This window comes from Pongo abelii, chromosome 2, assembly GCF_028885655.2.
Source record: "Pongo abelii isolate AG06213 chromosome 2, NHGRI_mPonAbe1-v2.0_pri, whole genome shotgun sequence".
In the NCBI taxonomy this organism is placed as follows: domain Eukaryota; kingdom Metazoa; phylum Chordata; class Mammalia; order Primates; family Hominidae; genus Pongo; species Pongo abelii.
Window position 1 is genome coordinate 104,044,965 of NC_085928.1, and position 21,632 is coordinate 104,066,596.

At 56.9% G+C, this 21,632-nt stretch overlaps 1 protein-coding gene across 12 annotated transcripts in view; it reads left to right on the plus strand.

The window, feature by feature from the left end:
* CACNA2D2 (calcium voltage-gated channel auxiliary subunit alpha2delta 2) overlaps positions 1-21,632 on the plus strand; it is a 140,672-nt gene that overhangs the window by 100,273 nt on the left and 18,767 nt on the right. For all 12 annotated transcript variants that reach the window (XM_054550689.2, XM_054550691.2, XM_054550690.2 and 9 more), the window contains 3 exons: positions 8,950-9,009; positions 15,509-15,553; positions 18,791-18,932. In XM_054550689.2, the coding sequence (XP_054406664.1) occupies positions 8,950-9,009; positions 15,509-15,553; positions 18,791-18,932 (247 nt within the window). The remainder of the gene's footprint in view (positions 1-8,949; positions 9,010-15,508; positions 15,554-18,790; positions 18,933-21,632) is intronic.

The following is a 21,632-nucleotide window of genomic DNA, read 5'->3' on the forward strand; positions in this document are numbered from 1 at the left end:
GAGGTGAGGGCAGTGCTCCCCAAATTATGTGCTGGGTCAATTGCCAAGCCCTAGGAACTGGTACCTTGGCCTCTGTGGCCGGACAAGGGAGGAGGGCAATGTCACACTCAACAGCCACCCCCGTGCCCACACACATCTCTAGAATGGGGCCTGATGAGGGGACAGGAGGCAGCACCATGCCCCACAGAGTACTCAGATAAGGATGTGTCCCTGCTCCCCCAGCCAGAGTGGCCGACGGCCCCCGGATGGGTACCCTCACCCAATGCTATCTGCATGGTTTTTTCTAAGGATGAGAGAAATGTTGATGAATTATGGATCATAATTTAGGGGGAGGAAAACTGACACAAAACTGGCAGAATTCTGATAAATTCCACCTGGGTTTCCAGGGACTGACTGACCTGCAGAAATGGGTAAGTTTCATGCTGAGGTGCCAGCTAGGTTGGTGGATTCCCACCCGTTTGAATCCCTGTGGGATGGAGCTGAGCAGGGCAATATCTTGGAAAGAGCCCCAGCAGCCTGGAGTAGCCTTCAGCTCTGGATTCCTTGTGGGTGAGGTGCCTCCATATGGCTGGGCTCTGAAGCCACAGTTCAAATGTGGACCTGAAGCAGTTTGTTGCATGTATTGGTTTATTTCTCATTGGGGCATCTCTTGCAAGTGCTCAGCAGGAGACCTGGGAGCCCAACAGGGGACTGGGTAAGGCAGAGACCTGCAGCCCTGAGGCCAGACCTTTCCTGCAGCATGTGGCTGTCCGGGTCCACCCACACCTCCTCCTGAGTCAGCCTGCTGCTGCAGAGTAGAAATCTCCAGAGGGTGGGTTTCACTCTCATTTCCAGAAAACTGGTCTGTAAATTCAAGCTGGTTTCTGCAAATGCTCAGCCCAGCCACAAAGGCCCCTTTCCTCACCCTCTCCCTGATCACACTGGACACGTTTGGCTCCTGTCCCAGGACACACCCGACCTTCTCTTTCTGTATTGATTGTGGTTCCAGTTTAAAGCAAAAAAGCAATGAAATCCAGTAGAATACCTGTTACCACCTGTGAGTGCCACTTCCTCTACTTCCTTGGGAAGGGATCTCAGAGCTCATGGCCTTCCTCCTCTTGATGTTAAAACATCCACTTTGGCCGGGTGCAGTGGCTCACAACTGTAATCCCAGCACTTTGGGAGGCCAAGGCAGGCGGATGACCTGAGGTCAAGAGTTCGAGACCAGCCTGGGCAACATGGTGAAACTAGAAATACAAAAATTAGCCAAGCATGGTGGTGGGCACCTGTAGCTACTCGGGAGGCTGAGGCAGGAGGATCGCTTGAACCCGGGAGGCAGAGGTTGCATTGAACTGAGATCGCACCACTGCACTCCAGCCTGGGCAACAGAGCAAGACTCCATCTCAAAAAAAAAAAAAAAACTGAAAATAAAAATAAAGTGTTCACTTTTTGGTAACACAACAGTAATAAGAGAGAGTGGGAGTTTTTTTAAGTGTCCTCTCTTGGAAAAATACAACATAGCAAGGATCCTTGGGAGCCCAGGATATTCTGGGAAATTCTGTCTGACCTGAAATTCCAGCATCTGGTATACCAGGCTCCCCACCCTGGCTGGTCACAGTCATTCCCTCTGCGTCTCCATCACAGGCCACCCCTCATTTCTTCATATTTTTCCTAGGAAATTGAAGCACAGCCTGCCCCTTCCAGGCTGGACTGAGGGGGTGCAGGCACTGATTACCAAGCCCGTGACACCCACAGGGAGGCAGCAGGCCTGGGCCTAGGTGGAGTGGCGGCTGCCCTGCTGCAGAGGGAGACCACAACTCGAATGAGTTTTTCCCTGTTACATGGATTCTGACCTTTTTTAAATTAAAAAAAAAAAAAATCCATTTTACTAATTTTTTTTATCAACTTGCAGAAGACACATGAGTCCTGTGAGGGAAAAGGTCAGGGAGCCTGTTGCTGCCGACAGCGGCGATGGCCTCCCATGCCAGCCTTCCCCTGAGGCACCCTCTGTGCCAGAAATGTTTATTTTCCTTGCAGGCTTCTGTTTGCTGGAATTATGGTCTGGGGTTTCAGTGTTTTTTATTGCTCTGGTGGTCATTTTATCTTTAAGTTGTAAACATGGTTAATACAAAAATAGTAGGTTTGAACCTTACAATGTGCCATGGGACGGGCGCAGTGGCTCATGCCTGTAATCCCAGCACTTTGGGAGGCCGAGGCAGGAGGATCACTTGAGGTCAAGAGTTCAAGACCATCCTGGGCAACATAGAGAGACCTTGTCTTATAGTAATTAATTAATAAAAACTATAACAAATTTGTTAAGGAAAAAATAAAGATGGGACAGGAGCCAAGTGTGTCCAGTGTAGATGCAGCCAAGGGGCAAAGGAAGGGGCCTTGAGGGACGGGTAAGGCTGGGTGCCTGTCCTGTCCCAGGAGGCGTGCATGTCAACAGTGCACCTGACAGGAAAGCACAGCCACTGGCGTGTGTCTCCATCGCCCTCAGCATGTAAGTCACGGATCCTGCTCGGCCCTCACTGCCCATCCTGCTGCATTTCTCTTCATCCCTCAGAACCCAGCAAAATGTGGGGTCGGGGCAAGACCTGCCCTCAGAAGGTTGTAGTGAGTGAGACTGTGTCCATAAAGCTCTGAGCACATCATGTGAGGGCCACAAAGTCGCTGAGGTGGCCGTCATGCACGTAGCAGGCACTGTCTGTCCACACAAAGCCTCCCTCAGACCACGAGTGGTGCTAGGACAGGGCTGAGTGGGGATTCTCCTGGTCCCTGACTGTGGACGCACCTGCTTGGAGCAGGAGGTGGATGGACAGAAAAATGTCTGCTCAAGGCCGAAGAAGCAGCAGCAGAGGCCCACAGGGCCAGGGTCCCCTAACCCCACCTGCACTTCTGCCCCTACTGTCATCCCTGGGGCTCCAGCTCCCTCCTGGCAGAGCTGCATCTTGCTTCATTATTATGCAGATATTTTAATTATGCAGATATGTTTTTAGACAGTTTTAAATATGTATATTATTTATTCGTTAGACCATAACAGCTCTGGAAATTGGAAATCTGTATTTAGTATCTATCTTTGCACAATACACAGCTAATGCAGGACCCACAGGTGGGGAGAGAAGACGGGTGGCAATGGGGCCAGTGCTGGGCTAGGCAGGGGCTGTTGAGCATCCTGGTACTTGTCCCCTCCTGTGGCCTGGACCCAGTGATACCAAGGCTTGTGGGGGCAACTCGGAGGGACAGCTGGGAGGCCAGTTACTGATCCCCTCTCCTAGGAGAAGGGCAAAGGGACCACTCTGAGGGGTGGCAGGAGGGACCTGAGTCCAACCAGCCAGGCCCCACCTGGCCAGGGATGGTCCTTTCCTGGAACGGTTACTGTCCAATACTGCTGGGCTTTACCATCAGGTGAACCTGGGTTTGATGCCCCCTCTTCCTCCCTAGGGGTCTGGGGCAGCTACACTAATGCTTTGAGCCTCAATCCCCTCAGCTGTGAAAGGAGGGGAGCAGGAGAATCTACTTCTCATGAGTCTTGCTGGGGAGGCAGCGGTGAAGCCCTCACCCGGGGTAGGTACTGGACCACACCTGGTGATATCCTGTCATTGCTACCTTCCTTGCAGCCCTTGGCAGCATTCTCAGGGCATACTACCGCCAGCCTCCACCCCAGAGCCCACACTCTATCACGGCTTCTGCCTGGCTCAGCCCTCAGTGCCCTAGATCTCAACATCCTGCACCCCATGGGTTCAGGGCCTTTTCTTCTAAGCCTGTCATGTCCTCTAGGAAGTGGGAGTACCCATAACTAATTAAGACCAAAGAACTCTTCCAGCCTTTCCCTCTGGGCTGTGCAGAAAAAGTTCTATTTGATGGGCAGTTGCTCCTCAGACCCTTCTGGGCCACCACTACTGGGCAGGGAGGGACTCCCAGGTGAGGGCTGGTGAGGAGAGAAGGCCAAGGAGAAGTGTGGAGCACCTAGCCTGGGGGTGGGGAGGAGCAGGCCCTCTAAGAAGGTGGGGGCACCCAAGAGCCCCAGCCCCCCATCACCCAAGGCCCTCCGCTCCTGGCATGCAGGGGGCCTTCCTATCCCAGGTGTTGGCCTCTGAGGGGTGCCCATCCTGGCCCCAGGTCCCTGATCTCAGGTTCTTGCCTGTCTCAGCTCCCACTGGAATCGAAAGCTGTTTAACATAGTGAGATTTGCAGGTATCTGTGCAGGGGCTGCTCCCAGGGGAGTATTGTCCCCAGCCCAGTGCACGACCAGTCCACCTCTTTCTTGCGTTTTCCTGTAAGAATGGCTCCCAGAGCTGAGGGAAATTGATTGTTAAGTGAAACTCTCTGATAATTGCCTCTGAAATGCCTGCTGTTATCGTGATGGACTTGGCTGTGAACATCCCCACTCAGCAGTCCCACTGAGGTTCCCTCCAATACCCTGGCCATGATGGGGACATCACCGGCCAGGCCAGGCACCATCAGTGACTTCATAGCTGCATCGCCATGGGCAGCCCTTACCCCCCAGGATGTGCTGAAGAAAATAGACTCAGAGAGGTTAAACCACACACCCAGGATCACACAACTGGCTGGGCAGAGCCAGACTCAAGCCCAGGCCTCTACACAGGTCCAGAGACACCCCAATTTTCATTTAGCAGACATTCATTGTGCACCTACTGTATGCCCAGGGCCAGGTTACCATAAACTTGACAGCCACAAGACACTTACCCACCAAACCCAGTGCTCAAGGGGAAAGCAGACATGGAAGATGGTTCGCTGAGTGTCAGGGTCAGGAAGTGGATGCGGCTAGAGGAGTGTGGGCAGGAGTGGCCTGGGAGGGAGCAGCATGTGCAGGGCCTGGTAGCAGGGTGACCAGAGACTGCAGGCAGCTCCAGGAGCAGAGCCCAGAGCCCAAGCAAGGAACCGCTCCCAGGAGGACAGGCACTTGGGGTCAGGGCTAGGAATGGAGTGCATCTCCCCAAGACAGGCAGGCACTCCAGAGACAGGCACCCTGTCCCTGCCCTGCGTGGTATCCCAATAGGTTCTTCCCTCGCCTCTGGGCCTCAGTTTCTTGCCCCTTCCAGCCTGTCCCCAAACCATCAGGAGGACCAGGGAGAGGTAGAAGGGAAGTGCTAGGAGGGATGAACCTCCAGGGGTGGGGCAGGGTGGGCATGGTCTCCCTGCCAGCCCTCAGCAGGCCTGACTGTTGTCAGCTCTATGGGGACAGGAGCCAAAGGTCTGGGTGCTCAGCCTGGGCCAGGTAGGTGGGGCTAAGCTTGGAGATCCCTGCCTCAGGACATGTCCTGCTTGGCAGAGGGGAGTGAAGCCCACCTTGTCCAGAGGGCTGGTTAAAGGCAAAAGGAAGTTTCCAGGGGAGGTAACACAGTCTGATAGGGCTAACCAGGCAGAAAGAGCAGATAGCAGGAGGGCCCAGAGCTGGGCAAGAGCCAGTGAGAGAAACCTCAGGGGACTGGCTGCCTATGTGCAGCTGCTGAGGGTTGGAGGAAGGGGGCTGCCAAAAGCCTAGCCACCCTGAGTGGGTGCAGTTACTATATCCAGTTTATAGGCAGGATGTTGAGGACCAGAGTGGTGAAGACCCTGCTCCAAGAAAGTCAAGCTTTGAACCCAGGCCAGGACTCGGGGGCTCCAAGGTCCAGGCTCTGATCTCTGCTCAGGGCCCGTCATGCACACCAGTGGTGGTCCCAGTCCTCTCATCCTCAGGCCTGATGGGACCTCATGGCCGAAGCCTGCCCACTCCACTGCACCCCACCAGCTACCTTAGCCCTTCCTCCCCCACCAGCGGGCCTGCCTGTTTAGCAGTTTCCACACGTCCAGTGCCCGGGGATGGACTGATTGATCTGTAACACCAAAAAAATAATAATGGCTTGATCGTTACTGAGGATTAAAAGTAATCCTTTTGCTGTGGCTATTACGACTCCGTTATTCACGAGTCAGTGGGCTGACCCAGCCTTTGAGCCCATGGAATTCCATGAGCTCAAGGAGGCTAGGAGCTGGGGCCTCCCTCCCTGGGTCTCCCTTGCCCTGTCTGCTAGGCTCTGGAGCCAGAGGGTCCTGTAGCCCCCATGTTTTGGGGCCTGAAGGTTTCAGGGTCAGAGCTGAGCCCTAAGAGGGTGAAGGAGCTGGAACTTCCCAGCCAGGAGTAGAGGCAGGGGCAGGAGTTCCTCAGGGTCATGGCCCAGCCTGGAGACTCCCACTAGTGTCAGTGTGGCGTCTGCAGCCCCATCGACCCTGTGGCTTTTCTGTGGCAAGAGACCGCATCTGCTTCCTCCGCTCTGCCCCAGTCTCAACCCCGGGGAAGGACAGGGGCCTCCGCAGAGCCCCACTCTGAGGAAGATTTGGCATCCCTGGGAAGGTAGTGGGTCACCAAGTAAGGAAGGAGAGGCACAGTGATGACAAAGGCTTGACCCACACACTGCCTCGTCAGGCTTTACACAGCCTCCAGGCCAAGTTACTGAGCTCAGCACCTGCTGTACTGCAGGTGCTCGCCTAACACTGGTGACAAGCATTGCGAACCATAGAAGTCACACAGTAATGTCCTCTACACAAGGGTACTGCAGGCTTATGAATTGGGGGCCTCATCCATCCCTGGGTTTGGGGTCAGGGGGTGGGCATTTGTGATTTAGGTCAAGAGGAGGCTCCAGCATGGAAAAGGAAGAAGAGGAGTCAGGTGGGCCCTACAGGACCTCGAGAAGGTTGTGCCTTTTACATGCAGAGAAGTGGGAGCCACTGAAGGGTTTCGGGACAGGGGACGGTGTCATGACCAGATCTACATTTGGAGAAAAGGCTCCAGGTGTTGTGTGGGGAATAGGTGACAAGGATGAGAGGACACAGGTTCCGGGCAGGACGGAGCCTGAGCTGGGGGTGCACAGGAGGTGGTGTGAGGGATGCTGGGGTGGAATGGAGGAGGCAGAGGGGCCAGGGTGGGTGGCCTGCCCCAGAGGGGCACTCTGAGCTCAGGTGGGTCTGAGGGTCACTCCAGGGAAGTGTCTAGGAGCTCAGGAGGGCCAGGATTGGAGGCAAGACACGGGAGGCATCACAGAGTAGAGAGGCCTGGGGCCCCCAAAACTCTAGGAGTGTGAGGCTGGGCTGGGGAGAGAGGAGGGTGTGGGTCCCAGCCAAGCAGGCCCTGCAATTAAGGGTGGTGGGGGACAGAGGACTGAGCCTACAAAGGAGAGGGAAGCAGAGGCCAGAAGGGCCCAGCTCTGTGGGGTGAGAGGGTTTGACCCCAAGAGGCACTTTCTCCCCCTGCTCCCGGGACTCCAGCCTCATGGCCTCCCCGACCACTCAGTGTTCTTGGCCTGAGGAGGGGGAGCCAGCCCAATGGGGCTGGAGATGGCCCTGGACAGCCCTTCTAACTATGGGGATATGACACTCTGCCCCAGGAGAACAGAGGCCACAGCTCCACAGGAGGCCCCACCTTGCTCCCTGCCCTGCTAGTCCATGCTTCAGAGGAGGAAATGCCGGCCTCCATGACCTGACTTCCACTTCCCCTAATGGGCAGCTGACAGGCTTTAGTAGGACGTCCCCTCTGGGGCCCACATGCCATATCAGGCCTGGACTCAAGGATGGGGGTGAGGTGTCCTGAATACCAAGGGGCGGGACCTTCTGAGTAGGGCTGTAGGCCTGGAGGTGGGACGTGCCTGCTCCACTGTGGGACAGGGTGGGGTGGGGGTGAGAGACCAGAGCCACCCACCTCACTGAGCATGGTGGGCCCAATAGAGGCTGGTCCTTGGATCTTGGTCATGGGCTGAGCAAGACAAATGCAATGGTGAGGGCTGGGCTCCGGGGCCTAGCCTGAGCCGGTCTCACCATGTGACCTTGGGCAGGCTGCTCGCCTTCTCTGTACCTGGCCATCCTCATCTGAGGAGGGCCACAATGGCCCCATGCCAGGCACACTGTGAATGGTACAAGGTGCACAGCACATGAGTCATTGGCCAGGGGAGGGTTTGGTGTGCAGTAGGCGGCCAGTTGATAGTGATGGTTGTCATTATGATTGACAGGACACCACTGCTGTCAGCTCTGCAGAAGGCCCCCGGGGCCAGACTCAGTTCCATCCTTGGGAGCCCCAAGGTTTCCTGTAGAGACGGGATCCTTAGAAAGTACCGAATAAGAACATCTGGGTGACCCAGGCTTAGGCCCAGAGGATGGCCGGGCCCCAGCGCCTTCTCCAGCAAGCCTTCCCTGAGGTCCTGAGCCCCCGCAGCACTGCGCTTCCTGCCCCTCAACCTCTCCTGCCATGGTAGTTCTGCGAGGTTGTGCCTGTGAGCTGCAAGAGGCAGGACCAGGCCTGCCACACCTCCACCAGTCAGCGCAGTCTGGAACCCAGCATGCGCAGTGGCAGGTGTGGGATGGACAGACACACAGCTATGCCCTGAGGGACATTCTGCTCTCAGGCACAGGGGCTTTGTTGGAAGAGGCCACTGGAACCAGCCCCAAAGAACAGGACAGGCTCTTGTGGACAGAGGGCTTGGGAGCCCTGTGGGAAGGGGCTCAGGAAGTCTGGGAGAGGGCCTGTGGGCCTGGATGGACAGGGTGGGCTGTGGGCCCCTCCTGTGGAGCTCTGGATAGCTGGCAGAAGGGCAGGGCAAGGCGAAACACTTTGTAACTTGCAGCTCAGCCTTAGCTCCAGAGGAGCTTTCTCTTGGCACTGGGGTGACACAAGTGTGTCGGGGGTAGAGAGTGGCACTAGGGCTTGGCCTAGTACAGGGAGTCCCATGGAGATGCCCCTGGGGTCACTGCGCAGGCTTCACCTTTCCTGCATGCACCCAGCTGTGGTCAAGGAGGTGCCCACACAGCAAGCTGGGGAGTGTCTGGGGCAGAGAATCTCTGAGGGTCTCGTAGGATGAGGGGAAGGGAGTCCCCAGTCCAGCCTGGCCCCAGAGAGTGCTGAGGATGGAGAGGCTTTGAGGTGGGCATAGGGCAGGCTGCCTTCCTCAGCCTCTGACCTCCCTGTGCTCTGTCCCTTAGAGACTGGCTGATGCTGCAGAGAACTTCCAGAAAGCACACCGCTGGCAGGACAACATCAAGGTAGGAACCCCAGCACCCTGCCCAGCACTCAGGGCATGCCCATCCATGGGTGGGTTTGAATGCCAGGGGGTGGGAGCTGCCCAGACACATGAGGGACACGGAGGGGTCTGTGGAGTAGAGCCAGAAGCCTGTGTCCAACATTCAGCAATTACTCCAGGTGCCTCTTACTGCTGGGCACAGTGAGATATGAGCCCGCATTCACTCCAGAGGAGCTGTGGAGTCATCCGTGAGTGGGAAGGCTGCTTGAAAGTGGTGTTGCCTGTATTCCCCGGATAAGGTGTTCAGATTCTTGGAGAGCCCCCGGGTCAGAGGCCTTTGGACTTCAGGACTTGTCAGAGGCTTTAATACAGTGACCTGCAAGAGATGCTGGGAAAAGGGGACCAAATGCCCTTCCCCGACTTCACTTCCCTGACTTACCTGAACAGCAGCCTGTCCACCCAGGAGGCCCTCAGGCTGGGCTCAGGGGACTGGGCTGCCATGGTCACAAAAGCCTCTCCTTCCACCTCAGAAGGAGCTCAGGCTCGCTTCTTGGAGCAGAGGTGCAAGAAGCTGAGTGCAGAGGACCTAGTGTGTGAGGGAGGGAAGGGGAGCCTCACCCATCCCAGCCTAGGCCTGAGTTGCCCTCACCAATTCCTTGCTGTGTTTGATTTTGCCTGGGGCTGGATACACCTGCCCTCGGGCCAGCATCAGACGGAGGCAGGGCTCCTCCTGGATTCAAGGAAGCCCCAGTGCCAAGGATGATGGAACCCTTGAGAACCAGACTAGTTGGCAGGGCTCCTGTGTCCTCCGCAGTTGGTGGGGTGTCTGGGCCATGCCTCCTAGTAGTCTTGTGCTAAACACAGGGAGGAGCAGGGTGGGGGTGGCAGACCTGACTCGCTCCAGCTCCGGGCCAGGCACATCTGCTCTAGGAAGCAGTGGGGTTATTGTCCCTATTTGACAAGAAAACAGAAGCACAGAGTGGATAGACCTACCCGAGGTTACCTGTTGGTGGCAGAGATTCACAGCCGGCTGTCGGGTGTCAGGGGCTCATGCCTATGATTCAAGCCCTAAATCTGTTCCTCCTCCCCAGTCCCCATCCCCCAGGCCATGCTGAGGCTTCCGCACCTTGCCCACACCATGGCATTCTTCCTTTACCCCTGGCAGGTGCTGGGTGCTGCCCTCAGGGAGTTCACATGAGATTGGAAATGAAAGATGATTTTCTAAGGTGAACAAATGAATGAGCTAGTTACTCCCTAAACCAGCCCCCCTTCCCCAGGAGACAGGACTGACCCTTCTCTCCCTCTCTCCTACTCCAGTGCTACTTGCCCACAGTCCCTGTGGGACCCACGCAAGGGCTTCAGTTTCCCCATTTGGCAAAGGACTGACTGGTGCCAGTGCTGCCTGTGAGCTCACCTATGGGGTGTGAAGGAATCACTGCACACATCAGGCTATGTGGGTGCCAAGCCGCTGATGGCATGGGTGCATCTCTGGCCATACCAGCCCTTGGGCCCTGAGTACTTCTGTCCTGAGATGAGGCAGTAAAGGTCTCTGGCTGCTCCCCTCCCACTGGCTTGACCTGAGGTGCCCCCAGCTGTGGGTGTGACCACAGGCAGCCCTGACCACAGGGCCACCTGGGCCCGGCCTTGTTCATCTCCCTCCCTGCCACATCCTGCCGGGTGCCTGCCAGCCTGTCCCACTGGTGTCCCAGGTAGGGTGGGTGGGGCTGTAGTCACCTCTCTCCTTCCCAGCTACTGGGTCACTGTTCTTCCTAGGAAGCACTGCTGCTACCACAGCTGCCAGGCTGAAAGGCATCAATGCTAATGGTGTATCCAAGAGCCCAACACCAGCCAGCTATGCTCGGGCTGCCAGGGAGAGCTGGCAGCAGTGGCTGCAGGAGGGACTGTCCATGCCAGGGGAGGGTGCAGGGACTTGAGGCTGGGAAGGGATGCTCTTTTGTCCCTTGCAGGCACACCTCCCACCCCTGAAACCACATCCTTCCAATGACCTTCAGGAAATGACAGACAAGGAGCCATGTTCCTTCCCAGAACTCAGGAGAGGCACCTGGCCTGTGCCACAATTCTAGCCTCAAACTCAGGCCCTCTTCCTAGGAATGCCCTTATCCACCCCTCCTTCAGTGCAAAGCCTCTCTCTCCAGATGTCTGCCTAGGACTCCCTTTTCTAGCCCTAACCCTAAGATCGGCCCCCACTGCCCACAGCAGTGACAGCGTGACCAGGAGCAGTCTTCTTACCTCTGAGATGGGGAGGATGGCGCCCAGCTGTTCTGGCCACAGAGGAGATGCGTGGCCCATGTGGCCAGACTGGAATCCACTGCACCATCAGCCGGGTGTGGCCCTCCCTGTATTGACAGCACACAGCAGGTCCAGATGCAAACCTCTGAGGAACAGACAGTGGTATCAATGGTATAACCCACATCCACATGCCCACAACTCCACTGACCTCAGCCTGGGGGGTAGGGGATCCTGGAGTCTACAGGGTCAGAGCTGGGACAAGAGATCAAGAGGGCAATGCCTGGATGTAAAGCTCCTATCCCCCTTCCTCGTCCCTGGCCAACCCAGACCCTTGGACACCAGGGAAACGATGGCCCTGATTAGCAGGCAGTGCCTCCCGCGCCCCCGCAGGTGGGCAGCAGGTGCCCTGGTGCCCATAACACTTAGGATAGATGAAGAGGGGCCACCTGCTGGACCACACTTGGTGCCAGCACCACACTATGCCAACACTGTGTGCCACCGAAACCACCAGAAGGGAGGAGCTGGGCCAGGGCATGGGAAGGGGAGGGGGGGAGTGGCCATTGGCCCCAGGGCCTCAGTGCCAACACCAGGGCCTACAAGAAACAAAGCCATGCGCTGGGAGTGGAATGGAAGAGACAGCCCTCCCCTGGGAAGTGTAAGGGAAGGACACAGCCCTGCCCTGGGGAATGTGATGGTGGGAGTGGATGGAGCTCTGCCTAGGGACTAGAGGGAGGGCTGTGAGGGGGCTGGGCCAGGCTGGAAGAGCCAGCTGGACAGGACAGGTGGCCTTCCTGACCTGAGGGTCTGACCCAGCCATAGGGCCCCTGCCTGCCTCTGCCAAGCCAGCGACAGACGGCTCTCTCAGAAAACAGTCCTCTTGGCCGGGCTGAGCTGGCCCTAGGCCAGGGCAGGAAGGCCAAGCGTCCTCACTGGTGCAGCGGGTGGCTGGCCTAGGCCTGCACAGGCAGCTGGTGGGCAGGCAGTAGTCATGTCTGGCCAGGCCTTGGCAGCCACCTTCCAAGCACTGAACTCGGATGGCAACTGCCCTTCCCCTGCTCACCCCATGCTCATTTCCTCAGCTTGTTCCCTGAGACCCACCCTCCTCACACCTCTCTTGGGCTTGGCTCCTGCTAAGGAGAATGTATGTCACCAACACAAGGGTCACGTGGACCCTCCTGCCCTGCCCCTCGCCTGTTATCTGTGTGCCCAAGTCCACATGGGAGGGCATGTGTGTGAGCTCAGAGTGGGTGACTCCCCCAACTCCTACCCAGTTGGGCAAAATGGCCCCTAAAATATCAGGTAACCCAGGGTATGTCAGGGGAGTGGACCCCAGACATTAAGGACACCCGTTTCACCCCACCCAGGGCTCTTCCACACTCAGCCTCTCCTCTGGGCTGTGGAGTTGCAAAGACAGAAGGTGGCCACTCATGGGCAGAGTTGGCCCCACCCCTGGGGAGGCCCAGCTCCCTGTTCTCTTCATACCCTCAGAGGAGGCCTCGTCATCCTGATATTACGAGTGGGGAAGTAGAGACCCAGAGGTGAAGCCTCATGGAGGCTGCATGATTTAACTGGGCAGCCTTGCCTCCTCGGGGGTGACCCCTGGAATTCCTCAGGGGGCCACTGGGACAAGCCAGTAGGCTGGGTCCTTTTTGGCTCAGCCTCAGTCTTCACTCACTGCCCAGGATTCCAGAGCTCACATGTCCAGGTCAGAATTTGAGGCCAGGACTCTTTGCTGAGGTCCTGCACTCAGTCACTGGGTACTGCCTCCTTGTTGCTTGACCCAGGAGGTGGTCACTGCTGATAGACATTCAGGTACTGTTGGCCCAAGCAGACAGAGGCCTTCTCGGGGACCCTCCCACCCTGACCCTGACAGCCCCCTCCTGCCACACCCCCAGCTCCACACCACATCATGCATAGCAGTCACAGCCGTATTTATGATATATTTTCACATGTATGACCTTGTGTGCCACCATCCATGTACTTCTTACCAAGGAAGGGGCATGGTCTCACCCTCCTAGAGGCAGGAGAGGCCGGGAACGGTCATTCCCACATGCATCAAGCCCTGGGAGGCAGGGAGACCATACAGAATCCTGAGCCTCATCTGTCATCTGCAGGGGGCTAAGAATCCTCCTGGGTGACATGTCCCCCTATGTCCCTGACGCCACCAATATCTGATGTTCCACTAAGACCGTGAAACAGCAGAATAAATAGAGAAGCGGAGCCCCTGGAGCAGCTGGAGAGGTGGCCCCAGTGAACGCTGAGGTGCCTAGTGTTGACCCAGGTGCAGGCAGGACCCAGCCACAGCCTGTGAGGGGAGCCCAGGGCTCCTGAGGGCTGCAAGTGACCAGCCCCCGCCATGTCCTTTCCCATGCTTGTGGAAGGTTTGCCTAAAAAGTGGGTGAGTGAGGCCCCAGGTTGTAATCTGCAGTCCTCCCACCGCACCCGCCTGTTTTCATTACGGAGGGAAAGAGCATCAGAGCTGTGTTTATAACCCCCTTTTAGATAACAAATCACATTTTCTTTTCACAGCGAGTGTGTTGAATTGATATTTTTCCCCCTCAGTTTAATGGGTTTGTGTGTTCAGGAATGATCTTCATCAACCGAAACTCCTTATTGTGTTTGATGTAATGTCAGCTTTCATTATGTGCTTCGGTTGGAGCCGGGCGCAGGGAAAGGCCGAGCACCCTGCAGCTTGGGCCCGGCCTGCACCCCCGCCCCAGGCCCACCAGGGCTGCAGCCTTCTTGCACTGGTGGGTGGGTGGTGGGTGTGGGCAAGGTTGACAATAGGCTGGGAGGGCAGGTTGGAGCCAGGGTACGAAGGCTTTCTTCTCCCTGCCCTTGAAGCGTCTGACTGATGGGGTCATAGGGCTGCTGTAAGAAAGCGCCAGACACGGCAGGCGCCTTGGATGCTGGAACTCTCGGGCCGCCTTTGGCCTTAACGTTCCTCAGGAAGTTGTGGTCTTGCCCATGCGTGGTGCCAGGCATGCAGTCAGTGTTCCAGAATGCTGGGACTAAGGCTGCACATTTAACCAGTGGCCTGCAGCCCCTAGACCCCTGGTGAGAGACAGACTAGGACTGTTCCCTGAAACAGTCCCAGGTACTGACGCAGCCCCTGGGCAGTCACCACAGCCAGGCCCCTTCCCAGAGTCCTGCCTGGGGGAGTCTGGGGAGCCTGGGGCTCAGAGAGGGAGTGGTCTAGCCCTGGGGTCACACACTGAGTGAGCCCCAGCTGGGCCTTGGGAAGCAGGTGTCCGGGCGACATCTGCCCTGGTGGAGTGAGTGCTGGCTCTGCCTGCTGCTTCACAGCCAGGCCCTGGGGGGCAGACTTGGTCACCACTCCCATCTGCAGACCACAAAGAAACAAGCCCTGAGTGAGTGAGGGGCCACTGGGGCCACGCTGCAGGTTTTTGCTGTACAGAACAGGGCTGAGGAGCACCTGGAGAGGGTGACTTGGACAGCAGCTCTGTCCTGAGTCGTGGCCCTGAAGCCCACGGGGGCAGAGTGTGGCAGACCCTCCTGAGCCAGTGGCACTTGGCTGACACCGGGCTCACCTTCTGGCGGCCTCTGTCAGCCACGCTCTGTTCTGATTAAAGATCATTACACATGAAATTAGCCCGTTTGTGTTACGGGTCCCCGGGGTGGCCGGTGATTATGACGCACAGATGGCCAAGAACCCAGGCGACTGGCAAGCAGGCATGGGCCAGGGACAGGCGGGGCAGACACAGGCGGGTGAGGGCCGGGAGGCAGGCGCCAGGGCCGGGCTTTGTTTTCTCCCGCTCCTGTTGTGGAAACCCCCTCGCATTTCACAACAAATCACAGATAATTAATAAGTACATGCCCGTAATGAGCAGGCTTTTTAATAGAAGAAATTGGAAGATGCAGCGTCGAGTCATTATTTCCCTCCTGCCCAAACTCGGCTCTGTTCTCCGTCTTCCTCGCTCCCTGGTGCTGCCTCAGCCAGCCTCTCTGCAGACAGAACCTAGAAGGCTGCAGCCCAGGACCCTTGGCCCCCGAGTTAGGAAGGCCCAGGGAATTCCCAATCGAGGGGTACTGCGTGCTCCTGGAGCCTGTGCAGGGCCCCTGAAGATGGGCCTGGCTGCATTCTCAGCCCTGACCTATCCAGCCCTTCCAGGAGGGTGGCTCTGGGTGGGGGAAAGGGACAGTCTCTGCCCCAGAGGAATCTAAGGGTGCCATGCAGGCCTTGGGACTAGGAGTCCTATCTGTCTCGGGACCCTGAGCAGCTAGTGCTGAGGCCTCTCTCCCCCTACCAGGAGGAAGACATCGTGTACTATGACGCCAAGGCTGACGCTGAGCTGGTGAGCACCCCCTCCTGAGCCACACCTCCTTGCTGGGCCTTGGTGGCCTTGGCTGTAAAATGGATGTTAGGACTCAGCGCTACACATTCTGAGCTCAAACCTGCAGAGCCGTGGTGACACAGGCCCCACCTTCCACCTCCCACAACTCCCTAGAAGTCTGGACCCCTCCAGGGCTGCATCTCTGCGCACTAGTGGGCTGAGCTTGACTGCAGTGTGGGGGCAGGTGGTGAGGCGCTTGGCCCTTCCTGCACAGGGCAGTTTAGGTCCCAAATGGAGAGGGCCTCTCTAAGTGCAGTGAGAAGAGGAAGACAGGGAGCAGCTGGGAAGGCTTCCTGGAGGTGGGCAGGTGTGAGCAGGATGCAGGGACGTCCAGGTGCATTTCCAGGTCAGGCCAGCTCCCTTCCCTGTGCTGAGCACCCCACAACCTGGCCCATCTTCAGACCCTAACCCTGAGCTCACCTAGGGTCACCCACTTCAGAAGTGGTGGCACTGGGACTGACCAGAGAGCCCAAAGCCACACCACCTTTCTGCCTCCATGTCACTCACTGGCTCAAGTCTGCCTGGGCTGCCCTGTGAGGTAGTGAGGTCCCCGTCACCAGAAGACTCGTGTGAAAGCTGTATGACTATTTGCAGGGGAGGTGTCTGTAGAGAAGACGAGTGTCTGAGGGTGTAGGGCACTTGGAGTAGACGGTGTTTGCTGAGCTTGTCAAGGCCCAAGACCCTCTGCCTGACTTTAAAGCAAAAGTAGTTGGACCCAACGGTCCCCTCTGTAAACAGAGGTGTCACAGCAGCACAGTGTCTGGACTGCTGGCTGATTCAGAGGACCCAAGATCCAGTCTTCCTCTCCTAGGCCTGCAGGCTTGGTGGGTTTCCTGGGGCAAGTGGAGAGGCACCCAATGACACCAGGAGGTGAGAAGGCTGGAAAGGATCCCTGTGCAGGATCCACAGTGCCAGACTGGCCTGGGAGAGCCGCAGGAGGGCACAGGGCCCGAGACCGAGCGGGGTGGGCTCAAGCAGGTGTGCTTCCCCTTGGCTGAGCTCCGTGGCTCCCAGAGAAGTTGCTAAAATTAAAGCTGGAATCTAAAATTCAAATGAAGAGCGAACCTTTAATTAGACCCTGAATCTAATTCCTTACCCCCCTCAGCAGCGGGCTGTAATTTTAGCAATCAGTGCATTAAATATAAACCAGGAGACTGCAGTTGCCCACCATACAAAGCCCCTGGGCTGGGGGTTGGCACTGAGGGGCTCCTTGGACAGCCTGGTGCCCAACCCCTACTAGGATGCTCTGAACCTACCTCCAGCAGCCTCAACTGTATCCAGGGCCCCAACCCCTCACTCTAAATCATTGACTCCTTGCCCCTAGCCCCTTGGACTTCTGTTGGGGGGCTAGAGATTGCCCGACAAGGGAGCTTTTCACTCTGGGGCCTGGCTAGACTAGGGTCAGCTAGGCCAAACGCCTGGTATAAATGACAGCACGCAAACATTTTCCAACTCCCCTGCTTGTTGTGTTGTTTTGTTTTTTTAATCTTTGCCAGAGGTACAGTTAGAGATCTTTCTAGACCATTTACTTTTAAATTACCAGCCAGAAGGTGGGGGTGGGGGAAAGAAAAGGAAGGAAAAAGTTCGCCAGCTGATAGCTTATCAGAACAGAATCCAAATGTCACATTAGTTGGGAAAGTTGGGAGATTAAATTTTCTAGTGCCCTTCATCTGCCGCTGACATTTCGGGGGCTTTCTTCTCCCGCGCCTCCCCCTCCTCTGAGCGGAACGTGAGTAGTGCACGCCTCACAGGCGGCCGCTCCCACTCTGGCCTCCATGCTCCGAGGCTGCCTGCCCTGGCTCTACCCAGCACCCGAGGGCTTCTAGGGTGTGCCAGGGGTGGGCAGGTGGGTGGCACACTGCGGAAGGGCAGTGGAAGGGCAGCAGACAGCTTGGATTCTGCTGTACAAAATCCACCCTCAAAGAGATGAAAATAGTGTCTGCCACAGGCCCTTCAGAGCCATGCCCCTGTGGTGTGGAGAGCTCATCTGGCTGGGTGGAGAGGCACGGTCACCCTTTCCCCAGACAAGACACAGCTTGGTCAAATGCCTAGAGGCAGAAACACAGGGGAGGGGCATGCCCAGGTCATAGTGGGCAGCAGGGGTCAGCCCACGTGGACCCATGGGGGAGAATGAATGAGCTAAGCCTGGGCTGAGGGTGGTCACAGAGGCCTTGATGGGGCAGTGAGGGAGCGTATGGGGTGTTCAGCTGCTTATGATCCCTCCTATCAGCCTAGGAAGCCCCCCAGCTTTGCTCTGCACCCTTAGCCTCCTTCTTTCCCTTGTCTCCCCAGTCTGGCTTTTTCCTCTTTGCCTTCACTCTCTACCACCATCTTCCCTTCCCTCCCCTCCCCCTTGCGCACCTGTACCCAAGCCTGCCCCCCTCCCATCGGCTGCGGCATCAACACTAGTCACAGACCCACTCCTGCCAGCCTGTGATGGTGGGCGGGGGCGCACGGCGCATGCCCAGCCTGCCCGGCCGTGAGATGCCATAATTGGCACCTGTCAGGCTGCTGTGGCTCATTTTAGAAAATCAACAGGGGCCCTTTCAGTCCTGCTGCTACCAGGCACCGCAGACCCTCCCTCTGGAGGTCAGCAGGTCTGAATGGTAGCCCCCAGCCCAGCTCTCCCAGATTAGCCTCTCCAGCTCAGACCCTAGAGCCATCAGGCTGCAGGGGATAGTGCCCTGCCTTAGATGGGGCTAGGGCCCTCTCCCTGGTCCCAGAGGAACTCCATGAAGGGGCTGGGCAGGACCCAGGGATGGCTGTGGGGGCCCAGAGCTCCTAGGAGGGACTGCGGAGGCCTCCCTGTGATTGCACAAGGCACATCCTTGTAAGCAGAATTCTGGAGCCTGCTCCTTGATTGGCTCCATGATTTGCCTCCTTCCCTAATTGCTTTTCAAGAATGTGGAGAAGAGGTTGGTTTCCTTTCGGTTTTAAAATTTGGGTTTAGCAAATGTGGGGATGGTGGGTGGGGTGGGCAGGGGGAGTTGGGAGTCACAGGCCCCTTGGGTGAGGGGTCCAACCCCGAGTCCATCTGTCCCTGAGTCTCTCCATCTGTGTCTCGTACTGCAGTAGTCTCTCTTTTTGAAATGCCCCTATCTCCTGGACTCTGGCCCTCCCTGCCCCTACTTGCAGGCCTCTACAACCCAATTCACCGTTTTCCAGCCCTGACACTACTGGGGGGTGCCCTTTCTGCAGGACGACCCTGAGAGTGAGGATGTGGAAAGGGGGTCTAAGGCCAGCACCCTAAGGCTGGACTTCATCGAGGACCCAAACTTCAAGAACAAGGTCAACTATTCATACGCGGCTGTACAGATCCCCACGGACATCTACAAAGGCTGTGAGTGTGCAGAGCAATCGGGACAGCCCATCCCACCTGCCGTGGGGGCAGGCCCACTGCCAGGGCATTCCAGAGTCCCTGGGGACAGAAGGCCAGTGCCATCTACCTCCAGCCTCCTACATCTGAGATTAATCCTGCGCACCTCTCAGATTCACCCACATGTGGGCATCAAGCACTTACAGGCAGAGCCTCACCCTAACACTCAGCAAGTTGCAAAACACTGAGCCTCTATCCCTGTGCATGCATGGTCTCCTGCCCACGTGTCCACAGGCACCCACACAAATGCACGCACACACAGACCGTTCCCCACATGTTGGACTGAGTGCCCGCCTGCCCCTGAAGCAACTCCTCACCACCCTTCCCCATTGCCTGCCCCCAAGTGGGAGTGGTTGAGGAGCTGCAATACATCAGGTAGACACGGGGGTAGGGGGACAGGGAACCACCCCTCACAGATACCAACCCTATGATACTACCCTCCTTCTCCTGGGCATAGAACGAAGGAGGTAGGGAGTTTTCCTGCCCAGAGCAGCCAGGAGCTGGGGATGTAGGGAAGGGGGATGTAGAAGAGGGTGGTTGACAGTCCAAGCTTCAGGGACAAGGCAGCTTTACACAATGGGGAAACGAGGTCACTATAGCTAGAAGGATTTGAGTCAGACATGAGGAGGAACTTCCTGAAGCTCCTGGGAGGTAAAGGGGGAGGAAACCAAGAGTCAAACACTGGATAGGGAGCTCCAGCAGCAGGATTGAAGGCACTGAGGCCTGTTGTTTCTAACACAGTTCTATGGGCACCTACAGAGTAGCCTTGGAATCCAAGGAGCCCACCAGGCTGGGACTCAAAAGCCCCAGAGCCACTGCCTCAGCTCTAGAATGCAGGGAATTCCCAGGGTCCTCAGGGAGGCCCTCTCTCTCCATCTCGGGGTCAGCTAGGCCCTCTGGGCAGCCTCAGGCCAGGGTGGGGAAGGATGCTCCCCCCTGCTCCCCACAGGCTGCCCTCAGGCCACCTGCCGGAGCCAGTCGAGGGGCACTATCACAGGCAGGCACGCTAATTAAAACAGGAGCCACACCGCCCTCTCCAGTCACCCCTCGCTACCCACACAAATTGCATTTTATATGTTTTTTATTTACTGTGTCACTTTTAATTAAATCTGTAATCACCTGCCTGAGGGGGCATGGTCCCCTTTCGCAACTCAGCATGATCTGAGAGTATGTGCACGTGGGTGCGGGTCTGTGCACATAGGGCTGAGTAGCAGGCCCTTTCCAGGCGGGGGCAGGGGTGTTTGCACGAGTGTGCCTTGCCGTGTATGGGTAAGCGCATGTGGGATCACAGGTACCTGCATGGACAGCCCACGCAGAGCAGGGGTCTCCTCTTGGCCTTTGACCTGGACCAGGGACACCCCTCTGCTCTAAGCCTGTCATTGTGCAGATGGGAAAACCAAGGCACAGTGAGGGGTGGGACCTGCCGGGCAGACTCTCTCAGGGCAAACAGTACTGTGTGAAACTCTGGAGGGCCTGGCTTTATTTTTTCCTTAGAGAGAAAAATAGAAATTGTTCAACTCACTAAGTTTCTAAATTAGGAACAGGACCATAACATACTGTTCAATAAGCAGAGCCAATGCTCGAAATGTGTTTTGTTTTCACATTATGGTCAGTTACGGGAAGCCACAGGAACAGACAGCGAAGGGAGTGGGAGCAGGGGGCAGGGATCAGGCAGCGGACGCAGCAGAGGCTCCACGCTCCAGAGGGGCCGCCCGAGGGAGAGTGCCCCAGAGTGTGTCAGCGCCCCGGGGCTGGGGCAGAGGCTTGAGAACTGTAAATCATGCTTTCTACCTTTGTCTGCCTGCTGCAGGTGGTCTCTGGTGCTCACTTGAGGTAGATTTTTGATGGGGATCCCTGTACGAGGTGACGGTGGCTGGGCTCCACATGGGAAGAAAGAGGGTGGGGGTCCCTGAAGGAGGAAAGAGGCACAGAGGCCTGGCAGAAGCAGCTGTGTCCCGCTCCTGCCGTTTTGTCCTAGTGTCCAGGGACAGGGTCACTGCACACATGAGAACATGTGTCACACACATACATCAGGCCACCCCGAGTTGGGGGTCGAGGGTACTGCTCAAACTATCCTGGATCTCTGCCCAGGTTGAAGGGTCCGCAGGATGGAGTCCATTCTCTGAGAGGAGCCTTGTTCTGTGTGTGTGTGTGTGTGTGTGTGTGTGTGTGTAGGGACAGATCTGGACAGGGGATGACATACGTGCAACTACAAGGGTTGGGGGGAAGGGAGAATGGGGTAACTGATGGTAGGGTGTTGTGAGCAGGACCCATGAGTGTCCCCTGTAGGTGCAGAGTGGTGTGTAGGCATGAGCATGTGTGCCCTTGTGCCCATGGTGGCAGCTGGGTTGCTAGGCAGGTGGGTTCCATCTGGCTGGAAACACACAGGTTAGACACAGGTATACCTATTGGGGGGGTGTGCAGTGTGCGCATGCGTTTACAAGTACACGTGCCTGTGTTGGAGCAGGATCTGGCACTGTCCCTGCCCCTCCAAGAGCCCCCGCCCCTACCCCTGCTTGCTTCTGGCCCCAGTTGATTAATCATAGAGCTGAGTGGCTTCCAGCTTATCAGGTTCCTTAATAGCTGAATAATTCCAGCCTCATCAGCGGGCCCTTAATTGCTTTCTTGTGGCTGCAGCCTGGAGTGCATGCTGAATGGGTGAGT